We start from the raw sequence: 17,271 nt of genomic DNA, 5'->3' as shown, positions 1-17,271 counted from the left end.
CCTGCTTTTTTTTTTTTTTTTTTTTATACAAGCATCTTCGGCCTTTGTGTTTCAGACACACCTTTTTTAACATTTGGAAATGTTTTGTGATTCCCCTTTACTGCATGATGATAATAAACTTTATATAAACAACACACTTTATTACATGCTATGCCACTGTATAGCACACATTAATTTATACCTGTTTTAGAAGTATAATAATTTTTATAATTTTCTAGAATTTATTCTGGTTTAGTGATTTTTTTTATGCCAGAATTCACTTATTATCAAGTTGTACTTGATTCTTAGGTCTAATAAAACTAATCAGAGAAAAACTATTGAGATATATATATATATATATATATATATATATATATATATATAGATATAAAGATCTCCAGGCTGAAAATAGTATATAGAGATTATTACATATAAAAATTTGCACCACAGTTTGACGGACGAGGTTAGACAGGAGTCTACATGGACTATGATGTTTGCGGGTGATATTGTGATTTGTGGTGAGAGTAGTGAGCAGGTGGAGTAGAGCCTGGAGAGGTGGAGGTACGCGCTGGAGAGAAGAAGAATGAAAGGCAGTAGAGTAAGACAGAGTACATGTGTGTGAATGAGAGGAAGGACAGTGGAGTGGTGCGGTTGCAGGGAGAAGAGTTGTAGAAGGTGGAGGAGTTTAGGTACCTGGGGGCAACAGTGCAAAGTAATGGAGAGTGTGTTAGAGAAGTGAAGAAAAGAGTGCAGGCAGGGTGGAGTGGGTGGAGAAGAGTGATAGCAGAAATGATTTGTGATAGAAGATTATCTTTGAGAGTGAAAGGGAAAGTTTATAGGACTGTGGTGAGACCTGAGATGTTGTATGGATTAGAGACAGTGGCATTGAGTAAAAGACAGGAGGTGGAGCTGGAGGTAGCAGAGCTGAAGATGTTGAGGTTTTCATTGGGAGCGACGAGGATGGACAGGATTAGAAATGAGTTTATTAGAGGGACAGCGCATGTAGGACGCTTTGGAGACAAGGTGAGGGAAGTGAGATTGAGATGGTTTAGACATGTGCAGAGGAGTGACATGGGGTATATAAGTAGGAGAATGCTGAGGATGGAGCCACCAGGAAGGAGAAAAAGAGGAAGACCAAGAAGGAGGTTTATGGATGTGGTGAGGGAAGACATGCAGGTGGTTGTGTTGAAAGAGGTAGGTGGAGAACAGTGGGTATGGAAACGGATGATCCGCTGTGGCGACCCTTAATAGGAGAAGCCAAAAGAAGAAGAAGAAGAAGAAGAAGTTACCCATAGCACACATTTCTCAATAACCACTTGGACAGATTTTGGTTGCTTAGAAACTTTGTGGCTGAAACTTGGCTAAGAGTTAAGAGAAGGAGGTTAAGAATAAAAGTATCAACAATGTGTTAAGTATATCCACAAACAATGATACACTACATAAAGAAATGTTTGTGGACACCTGAGCATAAGATTCTTATTTGTTTTTTGAGCATCTTATTTCACATTTAGTCCCCATCTTCTGTTATAATAACCTCCACAATTTATTCCAAAGGTGTTCAGTAGGCTTGAGGTCAAAGCTTTATAGCAGGTCACTCAAGATCTTATACTCCAAACCAAGTATCTACATGAAGCTGGCTTTGGGCACAGGGGCATTGTCATGCTGAACAAGTTTGGATCTCCTAGTTGAAATGAAGAGAAAATTTCATGCTTCCGCATCCAAAAATATCCTATACAATTGTTTTGTTTTTATAGTTTCTTTTTATAGTTACTTTTAATTTTGCTGAATATGTCAAGTTCCTATTATCATTTCCCTTAGGCCAATTATGAAAATGAAAATAGAATAAAATGATAAAATCAATAGAAAAACATTAATATTATTATTATTAATAGTATTTAAAATATAAATATAAATGGTTTGACTATTAATTTAGTGTTTAAACATTTAAATATAAAATATGTACAATGCAAAATAATATTTCGACCAATATTATTAAATTATTTAAAAAATAATAAAAATAATGGTGTCCAAAAAACAAAACTATATAGATATATAATTTATAAATGATAAAATAAAATGTGCAGTAACTGCTCAATAAGTCGTAAAACATTTTCATAAAAAATGGTATGCTTCAATCAAGTGTGTTTGTGTGTGTGTGTGTGTGTGTGTGTGTGTGTGTGTGTGTGTGTGCCCACAAGTACCAAATGCAAAAGCTGTTATCAATGTAAAAGACCTGATTACTTAATAGGAATTCATTTGTGACCAAAATAATGTCATGTAATAGTATAAATCTGTTCTGGGATCCAAGATGATTCATTGTGTGCTAGGAAGAATATCTACACAAACATCAAGAAGAACCTATTAAGGAGCTTCTAAAGCAAGTCTCTGGAGAAGCATTAGTCTGGATTTAGTTGTAAATATCAGATTGGAATTCAATAAATTATTTAAAAACTGGATTTTCCTGATTGAGGATGGTCACTAAACCTCAGTGAAGGGTGAAGAGGAGAATAGTAAGAGAAGAAAAACAAAAAAAGAGGTTTCACATCAAGGGTAAACAATTTTTTTAATTAATATTTGACCACAATTTTATATTATAGGATATATATATATATATATATATATATATATATATATATATATATATATATATATATATATATATTTTTTTTTTTTCAGTTGCTGGTTGTAAAACAACAAAATATGAAAAAAAAAAAAAAGAAGAAATAAAAATCTTTTATTTATAATGGTGGTTATATGTGAGAGGAATACAAACATTCATTCAGTCCATATATTTATATTTTTGCGTTACATAAACAATCATACTGTAAAAAACACATACTCAAACATATATAAACATAACGTGTAAACGAGTGTAAACATATGCGCACATGACCATATGCTCACATGATGAACAAAATTGCTGACCATTAACTTCCACATTTCCAGTTTCAGATCTGTATAACATTCACAGATGGTCATGATAATAAAGTTGCTTCATGGAACAGATGTTTATGGAAATATTTGAGACATTTTGTTCAAAACAATGTTTAAACATTAAAATATTTGCAATTTAAATTAATATAATATACATTAATTATAATATCGTATATCGCACAGTACAGATGTATACAACACATTTGTCGTTACCACTCAGTGTTGTCAATTTTTTGGTGCATCTTGTGTCATCATTGGGTTTTTTTTGTTTCTGGTAGTTCTCAGAAATGTTCACACTATTGAGCAACTTCACATATTTGTTCCACATTTAATGATGATGCTAAACAAGGAACTTTCTATCTATAACTAAGTGTCATAATAACCTAAGATTTCATACTTTATTATCAATTACCTTTGACAATTTGTATTTCTTAATTTCATGTGTGTAATTTAAAACTTAATTTAAAAACTTACATTTCTTTCTTGGGTTAAAAGCAAGTGCCTAGGGTTCAAGGGGGATTCCTGACACAGATTTGCGCAACATCCCGTGTACTGTGTTGTCATTTTGTCATTTTGTGTTTTTTTTTTCTATTTGAAAGCATTACAACAGAAATTCAGCTCAAACCAGTCTGAGAGCTTTAAACAATATCATTAATTCAATTATATACAAGTAACAACGATCTAATATAACAAAAATCAGCCAACAAGTAAAACTACGATGAAATTCTTGTTCTTATTTTTAAAACCTGTACAGTATATTAACAAAGTTAAATTGGGCATATATACTTTTTTGACATAATGCACTATAAGGACAAAAGTATTGAGACACCTGATTTTTCCAGCCATATGTGGTCACAAAACTGTTACTGGAAAGTTAAAAGCACACAATTGTATTGGACATCTTAGGATCTAGTAGCAATACATCTTCCCTTCACTAGGAGACCCGAATCTGTTACAGCATGACAATGAGTTTTAGGATGGAAGATTTTGGTTGGTTTGCTATAGAGCATGGAACTCAACCCTACTGAATTATACCTTTGGGGTTAATGTGAACAGTGACTACACCCCAGACCTTCTCACCTCACCTACATCAGTACCTGACTTTACTAACGCACTTATGGATGAATGAATCTCACACAAATCTCCACAAATCTAGGAACATCACCCTGAAAGAGTGGAGGTTATAACAGAAAATGGGGACTGAATGTGGAATGAGATTTTCAAAAAGCACATATCGATCTTATGGTCCGGTGTCCACAAACTTTTGTCTTTATAGTGTAAAGGTATATACAGTATTTTCATGATAATAATAACAATAATAATAATAATATAAATTACATTAAGGATCTGGAGATCACTTTAATGCTGTCCGTATATTGTGGATTTTGCTGCAGTAAAAACTCAAATGAAGTTTGAAAAATTGTGTGTGTGTGTGTGTGTGTGTGTGTGTGTGTGTGTGTGTGTGTGTGTGTGTGTGTGAAGCAGAGCAACTCTTTTCTAATAGCTGCTAGAAATCTCTCTGGAATAACACCTGCTCTCTTTCAGGAGGTTGTGTCGGTGGTACTCTTGGTGTTCATAGTTACACTGGTTGCTCGAGTCGGCTCTTCAGACGCAAAGTTGAGTACGCTCTTCAGTGTCTTGGTCAAGCTCTCCCTAAAGCCGCGGCCCAGGCAAACATAGAGCAGTGGGTTCAGGCAGCTGTTGATGTAGGCCAGGCAGAGAGCTAATGTATGAGCCAGATAAAGGTTTGCCCTTGTGTCACCTGTTTTTTTCAAGACCAAGAAAAAAATGTCCACGATATGCAAAGGAAGCCAGCACATGAAGAAGGTGACAACTACAGCTAGGATGACACGCAAGGTCCGTGCTGATCTCTCGTTATTCCTGTGCGCTGACCTTTGACACGTTGTCTTGTACACTGCCCAGTGGCTGTATGAGATTATCAGAAACTGTAGCAGAAAACCAAGTAGGAAGCGAAACATAACCATGGCCCATGCATGTAAGTGGCTGGAGTAATAGCCGATACACAGCATCTTCGACCCCTTTATCTCTAATTGCATGTGGAATAATTGGGGGATAGTGGCAATGAATGCCAGCACCCAGGTACCTAGACAGACCCAGCGAGCCAAGCGGGGCTGCCTCCGGTTCTGGCACCAAGCGGGTCGAGTCACTAGGAGCCAGCGGTCCAGACTGATGACTGTTAATAACAGCACGCTGCTGTACATGACCATATACAGAAGGCTGGGCAGTATTTTGCAGGCTAATGAACCAAAGGGCCAATGCATATCTTGAGCCAATTGAACCATGAGCAGGGGCATAGTAAAACAGCACAGCAGGTCAGCCAAGGACAGGTTTAGAAACCACTGGGCATTAACTGAACGGGGCATCCTGAAAGCCGTCACCCAGACAACCAGGCTGTTTCCAGGGACACCCAACAAGAAGACAATTGCATAGCAGATAAGTAAAAACCAGTGGCGCCAGCCGAGCACATTTACTTCTAGATCATCTTCGTCGAACAAACATGCCTCTGGATCACTACAATTGTAGTCTGTGAAGTTAAAATCATCAAATAAAATATCGTCACTCATTTTACCTGTAAGGAGAAGAAAAAGAGCAAGAAGGAAGCAACATTAAAAAACATTTGAATGAAATTTGCAAAAAAGTACAGAAATATGTGATTTGTACGGAAACGCATTGCATTCACAAAAAAACTAAACAAAAAAACAAGCGCATTTCATTCACACACACACACACACACACACACACACACACACACACACACACACACACACAAAGTAAATAAGCAGGAGGGGCAGGTCAGCGAGGAAATGTAGAGTAGCTAATTAAACTAATATATTGCCATTAAGCTAAATATGTATATTGATGTATATGTATATGATAGCTGCTACATCTCCATTGTTGCACAGTGAGGCGCTTTTCTAGCAAAAAATGCAGTAACGTCAGATCCGGTGTTATGCGCTAAAATGCTCCCCTGCCACAGACTGAAACAACTTTCCTTTTTTTTTTTGTTTTGTTAATACAATGCGCTTTCAAAGATTTGTGATTTTACCATATGCCATTGACAAATTCTGTTTCTTAATCTGTTTTTTCTCTTCTAAACACTCTCATAGGGTATTAACGGTACAAATGCTTCTAACTATGTTCAAGCCTATCTTTTATGCCATTGAAACACAATTCTAATGCATCAGCCAGGGGCATTAGCTATAGTGTGTGTGTGTATATATATCTTTTGAAGAACAAACGATAGTGAATGATTAAATGTAAAATAAATATATGCAATGTGTTGTTTTTTGTTTGTGTACATGTAAATGAACTTGAGATCTTAAGGCCTTAATGCAGAAAATCTGTTCTCCCAGACTGTAAATTCAAAATAAATGATCACTTATCAACCCTACAAACAAACAAAACCTAAAATAAGGAGCTCTCTCCTGCTCTCTGGATCGTTTTCTTGTAAAAACATCAATACATTAATGATGGATTTGGCAAAACATCATGACAAATCTTGTGAAAAACAAATTTAACTTAACATACTGTTTGTAGAGAGCAATAATAATAATAATAATAATAATAATAATAATAATAATAATAATAATAATAATAATAATAATAATAATAATAATAATAATAATAATAATAATGGTAATAATAATAATAATAATAATAATAATAATAATAATAATAATAATAATAATGTGTATGTCGTCCATAATAACTGGAAATAAGTTACTTACTGTTTGTTGAACCCCAGGATGGTGAGCTGCTAAATTGTGAGGCTTCACCACTTTCAGGCACTTGTGAATGTGATGTGCTGTCACTCTGGTGCAGTTTGCTTATGCTGAGATGGGAAGGAAGTGACTTGTGCAAATAAAATCTTCCACACTTTCTTATCAAAGCAAATAACTGCATATTTTTAAGGTCTACTTAAAACTCCATTCTCAGCCAAACCCACTGCTTTACTAATAGCTCAATCCACATCTGGCTATAATTATAATCATTGTTTGTACACATAAAAATACCTACGCATAATGTTATAAAAAACACAACAGGTCATTTACATTTAGGAGTTGAATGCAAACGTTTCACTGTGTCTGTCTGAAAAAAGATGTGGCCGTAGATAGATAGATAGATAGATAGATAGATAGATAGATAGATAGATAGATAGATAGATAGATAGATAGATAGATAGATAGATAGATAGATAGATAGATAGATAGATAGACTTTTAGTTGCTTAGAAACTCTGTGGCTGAAACTTTGTGGCTAAGAGTTAAGTTAAAAATAGGAGGTTAAGAATAAAATGATCAACATTATGTGTTTTGTTGTTTTAATTCATTTATCCAAAAAATCCATCCCGAAATATCCTGTACAATTGATTTGTTTTTATTGGTTCTTTTTATAGTTACTTTTAATGTTGCTGAATATGTCAAGTACTTACTTGACTCCTATTACCAATAATAAACAGTGATTCCTCTCTCTCTCTCTCTCTCTCTCTCTCTCTCTCTCTCGCTCTCTCTTTCTATTTCTATATCTCTTTCTCTCTCTGGTTATATATGCTGACTGCAGACATTGACACATGACAATGCCGAACATAAATAGAAAGTATAGGTTTGATATTTGATATGTGAGTAGACAAATTCAGGACCAGGATTATATATTTAATTATGCATTAACTAATTAATAAGTAAAACAAGTTACATGTCACGACAGTGGGCTACCTGAAATGGGTGTGTTTAATGTGTATAAGAAGGGTAGAGACAAAAGTTTGTTAACTTGAAATAGTTACAATTAATGTTGCTGAGAATGTCAAGTTAGTTACTATTATCATTTCTATTATGCCAGTTATTAAGAGTGATTCCTCCCTCCCTCCCTCCCTCCCTCTCTCTCTCTCTCTCTCTCTCTCTCTCTCTCTCTCTCTCTCTTATATATATATTATGGCCAAAATTGGCTCACTTGACCTTTCCTGCTATACGTGTTTTTTTTCCAAACTGTTACCACAAAACTGGAGGCACTCAGTTGTACAGGATGTCTTTAGATGAGCTCTAATAAAATTTTGCATTCACTTGAACTTGGAAATCCAAACCTAATTCAGCATGGCAATGCCCCTGTGCACAAAGTGAGCTCCTTGAAGATCTGGATTACATGCTTTGGAGAGGAAGATCTTGAGTGGCCTGCTATAGAGCTCTGATCACATCCCTACTGAACACCTTTGGGATGATTTGAAATGCTGACTGCCCTCCCTAAGCCTCCTCACCTACATCGGTACCTGCCTTTTATAACACCCTTGTGGCTGATGAACACAAATCACATACCGTACTTATGACCAGGTGACCCAGTACTTTTGGCAATATAGTGCATGTCAAAACAAGAACAATGCACAATGAACACGAACACAGCAAATGTGACTTTATTTAATTATTTTTGCTACATAGTCTCTACACTGAGCATCATGGTGGACTTCCTAACCTTGAAGTATTTAGAGCTGCTGCGTGTGAATTGAGCACTATGAGCATTGCCTTCCATATATATATATATATATATATATATTTAACCCAACTAACCCAGTACAAGTTTAAGCCACTGTAGCAATTTCTATTTACATTTGCGCCATTGCCCCCGACTTACGCTGGAGATGACCCCATAATAACTTGAAAATAAAGTGGGGACATGGCCTAGCACTCCCATAAGTCTTCAGTTATTAGTATTAGGTAGTATACTATTATTTGTCATTAATTTAACCAGTTGAAGTACATAAATTAGCAAAACAAACCATTTTACAGTACCATAATATATGAAGTTTACAGTAAATATTCGGTTCGCGAATGGAGGGCAGAGCGGTAAGAAGCACACCTGTAGATGATGAGACTAATCAGTGCTCTTTGTTTCGGTGTACAGCGATGATGAAAAAAAGAGACAAGAACTAAAATCAGGCTTTAAAACACCAAAAACACAGAAAAGATTATGTGCTTTAATACAGAGGCAGCTGAACTCTGTCATCCGCTGGTGAGAGTAAGGCATTTCATGAGGCAGGAAGTGGGTACATACTAGCAGTGTCCCAACATTTTGTACTGTATATACAGTGATACTTTTTCCATGCCAAATAATATGACAAATATTTTAAAATTTTGTCATATCGCTATTGTCACTGTAAGATGAAAGGACTGAAAAAGTCAAACCATCATAATTTGGGGACGATATAATTATATATTATTATATAATAATTATAATAGAATTATATTATATTGTATGTATTATACTGTATAGTAAATAATATATAGTCTATTTTATTTATTATATTATAATTGTATATATACAAAATAATATTACTTATTTAAATTTTTGCTGAGAATACTAAAGATAGACTTTGGGTTTCAGTTCCATCAAACACTATGTAATGTAATTTTGTTTTTATTATTTGAAAGATTCCATTTACAAAAGTAGTTAGAATGATTGATCTCCTTTTAAATGGAAATCAAAGCTACACTTGTGACCATTTTGTGCCATATTTTGCAACGCATTTGGTATCTGTCTACGACAGTAGATTAGCTAAGTTTTATTAATACGTCAGAAATGACAGCTATAAAGGTCAATGAAAAGGGAACAGTAAATGTAAGGTGATAGTCAGAACACAGAGAACAGTTGCTAAAAACACAGAGCAGGATTTAAAAAGGACATTTCCAAACAACGTTAATTTCGCTGACACAATAACTTGCTGGTTTGTGTCACTGAAGGTTTCACAATCCTGCATTAGTTCCTTAGTTTAAGAACACAACGTTGAAGACAAAAGACAACACTGTTCATTGCATAGTGGGGTACATATTGTACCCAGCATTCAAAAATTCTAAAGAAAGAAAATCCTACACTTGGGACCAAACACAGTCTATTAATCAGAGGCATCATCGAGGGCTGGACTGCGATGCAGTGGTTTAGTTAAGTGCAAGAGAAGAGTTTTCAGGAAGAAGAGTCGGGGTGTCATCTCTTAAATCATCTGACTGAAGCTCTATTAACAGAAATAAAGATCAGTTTAGAACAGATCAGAAACAGTTGTTATTGAAAAAAAAAGAGAGAGAGAGTTTATTTAGCAATTTCAGTGTTGCCTTTATATTTATGCAATGCTAGGTGATATTAGCAGTTTGCAGTTGTAATCTAAAACTATTAAACACACCCAAAAGTGAGTTGCTTGGCTGATTGCTGATGATGGACTCATTTTCAGCTTCGTTCTCCTCCCCCCAGTCTGCAATATTAGCTGGTGGGATGCACTGCTCCAAAAACAGGTCTTCGTCCTCAGAATCTTCATGCTCGGGAGGCCAGCGCAGCTCGCCGCTCTCTACCTCGTTGATGTCTGTTGGCTCCACCACAATTGAGGGCAGACGCTCCTTCCCTGGCACCACACATTCCAGAGTTCCCTCCGGACCCACCATCACCTCCACTGGGTCTGGAAAGATCTGCAGAGAAAATAAACACAAAGAAAGCAAAAAAAAGAGAGACACCCCCACTGATACCAGATTGGGAAAAGATTGGCTTATTTTCCTTATTTTTATTAAACAATTTAAAATGACTAAATGAAAAGAGTCTTCATGTGTTCATGTCATGAACTTCTTAGGTTTTAGACCTAGTATGGAGTAATATGTGGTGCAATTGAAACTGGTTATGTCAGAAGGAACAACAGCATGCACACCAACATTTTATAAAGTTCTCTATTTGATTCTGATCCTCTAAGTCAATTTTGTTTCCTCTTGAAATCTGGCCAACGCCCCCGCCAGTGACGTCACGAACCAGAAAGCTACAAAATTCACAAACAATAGAGCAAAGCATAAAATGAGAAAATGGCATCCACTATCCACCTGCTGAGAGTCTGCTTATTGGCAGGAAAACCTTTCCTAGGGCCATTGCAGACAAACAGCTGCTTCGACTTTCTCCACAGACTCGTCCTGTGTAGATACGTATCCAGTGATCGCACTGGACACAGTCATTTTTGCTTCTCCTGTTTGGGGGCTAGGAAAGGAGGAGGGCAGAATGGGGGAGCCACAGGCACCACATACCCAGGTTTAGGATAGAGAAAGGCACTGGCCATTCCAGGGGCAAACTCCAGGAGAGACGGGGCCACGGAAAAAGCCTGTAGGTCCCCGAACCTCTTCAGGGAGGATATGGCCAGAAGGAAAGTGGTCTTTACAGACAGGTACCTAAGGGGCACCTTGGCCAAGGGCTCGAAGGGGGGCTCAGATAGAGCCACCAACACAATGGCCAAGTCCCACACAGGCACTCTGGGTCACATCCTGGTCCTTAGCCTCCGGGTGCCACACAGAAAACATGTCACGAGAGTATTTACCCAGCCACTGCCCCGCGGGCGGGATACAATAAGCCGCAATAGCAGACACGTAAACCTTCATGTTTGATGAAATCAACCCTGGGGCAAACTGTTTCTGCAAGAACTCCAGAACTAAAATGACTGGGCATCTTTAATACTAAGAGTCTCGTCCTCTTTAAGATATTAGACACTATTTATACCCAATAATCTTACTGACCTGTTGTCAATTAACCTCATAAGTTGCAAAATGTTTCTCCAACTGTTTAATTTTTATAACATTTAATTTTTCCAGATTATTTTTTTGCCTGGTCCCAAATTTTTTGAGCAGTGAGCAGCCTTCAAATTCAAAATTACCCTATTTTTTCCTTAAAATGAAAATTTTTCTCAACATTTGATATGTTTTCTGTGTTTTATTGTGAAAAAAATATGGGTTAATGAGATTCTAATGTTTTTTTTATTTATGTTACACAGCGTCCCAACTTTTTGGAATTGGGGTTATATAACCAAACACACTAAACATTTTTAAAATTTGTCATAAAGGTATAAACAATATATGGTATGCCTGTGGTGTTCTTTTTGCTGTAATATTTACCTGAAAAGGCAATCTGTCCCTTTTTTTCTGCAGTGCAGCTTCATACATGACCGTATCCTGGGTTCCTATGTCCTCCACACACCTGTTTTTTTTTTTTTTTTTTTTTTGTTTTTTAAAAAGGAAGGATTTCAGGAAAGAATATAAACTTAGTAAAAAAAAAAAGTTAGGTCACATACAGATAAATGTGTTTACATAAACACAAAAGTCTTTCACAACTTGGCAATGAAAATGCATGTCATCTGGGCACTGCCTAAGAAAGCTGGAGCATTCACCTATTTTTTCACTATAAAACTAAACAGACAGAGTTAAACTGTTCACAGCCAATGATTTTTCCAATGTGGAAAATATCCTCACCTCAGCCTCTAATTTGTTACATGCTCTCTCCATCAAAATCAGCCAGGAATCAAAGCTTTAACTGTACACACCCCATGAAGCTGATACAGTAATGTGTGTACGGTCCTAGTCGACCCCGGTGTAATCCTCCTCTTCATGTGCCTGTGCTGTGTATGCAGGATTATGCTGCTTAAACTCCTTATTCAGGGCTTGAGCATATCAAAATGGATTACTCTTTTTTCCCAAAGCTGGACTACAATTTCTACCAAAAGACCTGTTACATTCAATTTGATTCTTACATTAGAAGGTTTAGCTATGAACATGACTGAAAGGTGATAGTTTTCTTTTAATATTAAGTATTAACAACCGTTAAATATTATTTAAACAATTCATTTGATTTAGCTTCTTTCATTTTCAGCTTTAGAGTTAAGGGTCTTGCTCAAGGGCCCAGCAGTCGGAGGCACTTCGATTTGATCTCATGACCCCCAATCCATAGTCCAACATCTTATTCTATGAGCTAACAGTTCCTTTTTTCAAAATTTGAGACATTATTTTATCCATTTTGAATAGAAAAAATAAACACATACAGGTAGTCCCTGACTTGGACAATGGAGATGCTTTCTGATGACCCTATCGGAACTTGAAAATATAGAGAAAAGTCGAGATATGGCCTGGCCTAGCTAGGAAACTTAAAGAATAATAATACGGAGTAGTTTCCTGTAATTTGTTAATAATTTACCAACATTAAAGTACATAATTTAGCAAAACAGAGCACTATCGTGATGTATAAACTATTGTGATGTATAAACTTTACAGTATATACAGTATGTATGTGGCAGCGGGTGGATTGGCGAGCGGCGGTTTGCTAGCGGAGGGCGGAGAGAACAGCTCTAAACCAAGCTCTATCAACCGCTGGCAACTCATAAGGTGGAAGATGTGTACATCCTGACAGCATCCTCCCAACATATTATACTGCATATATGCTGCTATATTTACAATTTTGTTATATCTCTAAAGTACGTCCCCTGGTGGTCTAGTGGTTAGGATGCGGTGCTCTCACGGCTGCGGCCCGGGTTCGATCCCCGGACAGGAAACCAAACCTATCCACTCTTAGTGCTGGTCCCAAGCCCGGATAAATGGGGATGGTTGCGTTAGGAAGGGCATCCAGTGTAAAAACGTGCCAAATCAAACATGCGGATGATCCGCTGTAGCGACCCCTAATGGGAGAAGCCAAAAGAAAGTTATATCTCTACCATCATCGTAAGAGTGGAACCATCGTAACGCGGGGGACTACCTGTACTTCTATATACCGTTGTCTTTAATCATTTCAATGACAATCTTAAAGCAGAGGCAAAAAATCTAATAATGTAAGATAGACCTATAGACCTTTCTGAAAGAATATCTCTGACTCTGTAGCAAGTGTAAAGTATGAAGTATCTGTTACAGAGAGAGGCATGATGGTTAAGTGGCTTAGTGGTTCATATTTAAAAACTAGAGTCACTAAAATGATGACCACCTAATTAAAAAACCCACCCTGCTAAAGTTCACTGTAACCATTTCTGACATCCCATGGAAATGTTCTAGGTCTACCACTAGACCGCTGTGTAAGTGGAAACTTCCTTTTTCTATCGCTAGACAATCTTTTAGTGCAAAGGTTACAAAAAGATTAATATGCACAATATTCCAGTGAATTGATCTTATCTGTGTAGTAATTATGTACAGAAAAGCCTTGAATTATGATTAGGAATGTAATTTACAAATAGAAAAAAAATATTTTTTCAGTATTCGGTAATCAGCAGGAAATGTACCTTGTATTAAATGTTACATTTTGTCTGGTATAGACACTATTAAATTGAGCACTTTTATCTCTGTTTTCTTTTGTTCGTAGGCAAATCCATCATGTGTGTTTTTGGATAAAAGCTGTCTGTTTGCATGGTTTTAAAGGAATTTAACTGAAGGGTATTAGTGATCAGACTCTAATGTTAAGTGGTTTGTACCAAACAAAACAGGTTCTGGACCAATAATACACAAGGTACTCTTAAATTTCTTCATTTCTCTGTATTTATCTGTAAAGTCTATTTTAAATGCACAAAAAAAATTATTCAAATGAAGATGAGTATTCACACCCTTGGAATGCCTTACTTTGTATTGCTACAGTCAGGAACTGAAATAAGCACATACCAGGCATTTTATTTGTCTTATAATAGTATGTAATAGTAGTCATTTTACCAGTTATGGATGTAAATTTATTCATCTATTTAATCCTCCCTTCCACTGTCAAAATACATACAAGTAGGAGCATATTCTATGGCACACCATGCTTAATGCATGAATGATGTCTCTGTGATAAAATGTGATGACACTGAGAGTGTGGCGTGACAGTGTGGTTAAAATAAGTAAAATAATGAATATTAAGATAAGGATATTGAGTCATAATGCAAATGGAATAAAAAAACATTTCTTTAAACACCATAACAATTTCCAAACATTCAGCAAGTATGACCAAAACCTTTTTAAGATTACAGCCTAATCAGCAACCACACACTCTATAAGCTTTCCTGTTTTTCTTCCTGTGTTAAGAAAAGCACTCTTTTTATCTTTATAGGTTTGACTTTTTGACTTTTAACAGGACTTTCAAATCTTGCTGTATAGTCTCTAATGAATAAAATAGCAAATTAGAAATATATCAAACTAATAATATTATATATTAGAAATCTATCTATCTATCTATCTATCTATCTATCTATCTATCTATCTATCTATCTATCTATCTATCTATCTATCTATCTATCTATCTATATATCTATCTATATATATATATATATATATATATAGAGAGAGAGAGAGAGAGAGAGAGAGAGAGAGAGAGAGAGAGAGAGATAGATAGATAGATAGATAGATAGATAGATAGATAGATAGATAGATAGATAGATAGATAGATAGATAGATAGATAGATAGATAGATAAGTTATTATAGGTCATATCTATCTCTCTCTTTCTCTCTCTCTCTCTCTCTCTCTCTCTATATATATATATATATATATATATATATATATATATATAGAGAGAGAGAGAGAGAGAAGAAGAAGAAAACAATCAACATGAATCACATGGAACATGTGATGTAAGAGCTGAGCTGAATTTAATCCTGCCTTGTCCTCCTGCTGTTACTGCCAAAGTCATTAATGAGCTCAGGCATCTGATATACACAGACACACACTACACACAACACAAACACAAACCGTGAGCACATACTCCACATAGCCATGTGAGGTTTGTAGCTAAACACAATTGTGCAAAAGTCTAGGCCCCCTTTATATTCTTTTACAAATCGGGTCATGAAAGCTGATTTTGCTTTAGTTTGACTGTGTAAAAATGTTTGATTTTCATAAAAGTACAACAACATTACAGAGCTCTGCCTCTTTGCCCATTTTGGATACTCGGGTTTAAATGTCAATAAATGCCACCATTTCAAATCACACAAAAATATATGATGTCATATTTTTTCTGCTGTTGCTGAATGAAACAAGGCTTATAATCACTTTAAGGACTGAATAAACAGTTTATATCAAAAAGGTTGTTTGAAAGTTAAAACTATTTCTGCTTTAAAAAACAACCAGTGGCAATAAAAATAGAAAAATTGTGGTTGTTTATAATACAAAACTGAGAAACTGTCTACCTTTGGATTTTAGTAAATAAAAAATATATTATTATAATATTTAAAATGTATGTAAAATGATCTGTTTTTCTCTCTTTCAGTTTCCTGAAGCACAGTGGTCTCCTACCCTTGTTTGGAGATACAGGCCTCGTCCATGCTGCTGCTTTGCTCCATGCAGGCTCTGTTCATCATGGTAAGAAGGGATCAGTTATCACAGATCTTCAGAATACAATGAGGAGCTTAAAATCTCTGCACGGATGATCGGTGCATATGGGAAACAAACCTGAGATGTGTGATTCAGCCGTGTTTTGAGATATGACTCACAGGCAATATTTTTACAGTATTCGTATGATTTCTTCCCAAAGAGAAGAAGAGTCTGCTCATTTTCAGATGCACAAAATTTGACACATTTTTCCATTCATCTGTCTCTCTTGAAACATCTCCCTCCCTCTGTTCTGTCTATCTGTATGTATCTCAGCAGAAGGACGCTGTAAAGGAGCGGGATTAGTGGCAGAGCTCATTAGGTAGGTAAGTAGCTGATTGAAGTTGTGGCGCCGCCCTGGTGGTCGTGTACGGTTCTGCCTGTGGTACTGACTACATGAGTAACTTCACCTTTGATTCTACTTTTTAGTTCAACAAGGGACTCATTTATCACTGTAAACAAAAAGCATTTGGAATTTTGTATAATATTGTATAATTGAACATGAAGAACTGTATTCAAATCATTTATTTATTTTACTTAGACATGCCTAGAAACCAATTCTTTTTGTTGCTTGTCCAGAACACATCATGCAAGATATTTAATAAGCAAAAAAGTCATGCAGATTAGTTACTGTGTGTCTGTGAGAGATGATTAAGTGGCTGAGCTGCATTAGATGATTCAGCACTCAGCATTTCGGAGGCGAACTTTCCTTATTTAGTCTTTTAGGGTTTTTTTTTCAATTTGCCTTTTATGGAGTTTTGTGTGCGTCACTATTTGCAAGTCAGCTGTACCTTAAACACATCTGGAAATTCAATACTGATTGGCATCTATCGACTAATGAATGTGAGTTGAAGGAAATTAATGTTACAGAAACTTTCAGAAATCTGGCGGAAATTTAAACAGAACTTAATAATAATTGAAAAGGGTTAGATAAGACTTCTTTCTTTACAGTGACTCCTGTGACTCAAATGCATATTATGATCATAAAATAAAGTATGTGTACATGAAATAAAGTACATAAAAACACACATATAACACCTTAATTTTGCTGTATTTTTGTATCTAATTAAAGGCTGGCACTGGAATTTGATCGGAAGCTAACATCTATTATCTGTCAATCAAACAATGTACAATATCACAGTGTGTGTTGTGATTGTGCATTAGGAGATAGAATGCAAAATGTTTGGTCCTACAATAACAGTGAAGTGTCCTTGCCTGCTTTAAATCCTGAATGTCCTTTCCATGTTGTCT

At 35.9% G+C, this 17,271-nt stretch overlaps 3 protein-coding genes across 6 annotated transcripts in view; 1 reads left to right on the top strand and 2 right to left on the bottom strand.

Moving 5' to 3' along the window:
• Positions 1-4,328: 4,328 nt before the first annotated feature.
• c5ar1 (complement C5a receptor 1) lies at positions 4,329-6,852 on the bottom strand. Its single transcript, XM_046864541.1, has 2 exons — positions 6,663-6,852; positions 4,329-5,503 (listed from the first exon to the last, which is right to left on the bottom strand). Exons 1-2 carry the CDS (start codon positions 6,835-6,837, stop codon positions 4,455-4,457), a joined length of 1,224 nt encoding a protein of 407 aa, XP_046720497.1. The 5' UTR covers positions 6,838-6,852; the 3' UTR covers positions 4,329-4,454.
• Positions 6,853-8,873: 2,021 nt separating this feature from the next.
• On the bottom strand, positions 8,874-16,257 carry lbhl (LBH regulator of WNT signaling pathway, like). 2 transcript variants are annotated; one of them, XM_046864598.1, is made up of 5 exons: positions 16,102-16,257; positions 15,946-15,999; positions 11,828-11,909; positions 10,093-10,372; positions 8,874-9,927 (listed from the first exon to the last, which is right to left on the bottom strand). In XM_046864598.1, exons 2-5 carry the CDS (start codon positions 15,990-15,992, stop codon positions 9,854-9,856), a joined length of 483 nt encoding a protein of 160 aa, XP_046720554.1. In that variant the 5' UTR covers positions 15,993-15,999; positions 16,102-16,257; the 3' UTR covers positions 8,874-9,853. The 2 variants fall into 2 exon arrangements, with proteins under 2 accessions (XP_046720554.1, XP_046720555.1); XM_046864599.1 differs by lacking the exons at positions 15,946-15,999; positions 16,102-16,257 and adding an exon at positions 12,182-12,340.
• The window catches only part of LOC124395768 (carbohydrate sulfotransferase 8-like), a 102,982-nt gene continuing 100,945 nt past the window's right edge, over positions 15,235-17,271 (top strand). For all 3 annotated transcript variants that reach the window (XM_046864592.1, XM_046864589.1, XM_046864588.1), the window contains exons 1-3: positions 15,235-15,428; positions 15,920-16,011; positions 16,297-16,346. The gene's annotated coding sequence lies outside the window, so the exon portion shown is untranslated. The remainder of the gene's footprint in view (positions 15,429-15,919; positions 16,012-16,296; positions 16,347-17,271) is intronic.

The sequence above is a fragment of the Silurus meridionalis genome, chromosome 13 (assembly GCF_014805685.1).
Source record: "Silurus meridionalis isolate SWU-2019-XX chromosome 13, ASM1480568v1, whole genome shotgun sequence".
In the NCBI taxonomy this organism is placed as follows: domain Eukaryota; kingdom Metazoa; phylum Chordata; class Actinopteri; order Siluriformes; family Siluridae; genus Silurus; species Silurus meridionalis.
This window is presented reverse-complemented; position numbering and strand designations above follow the sequence as displayed.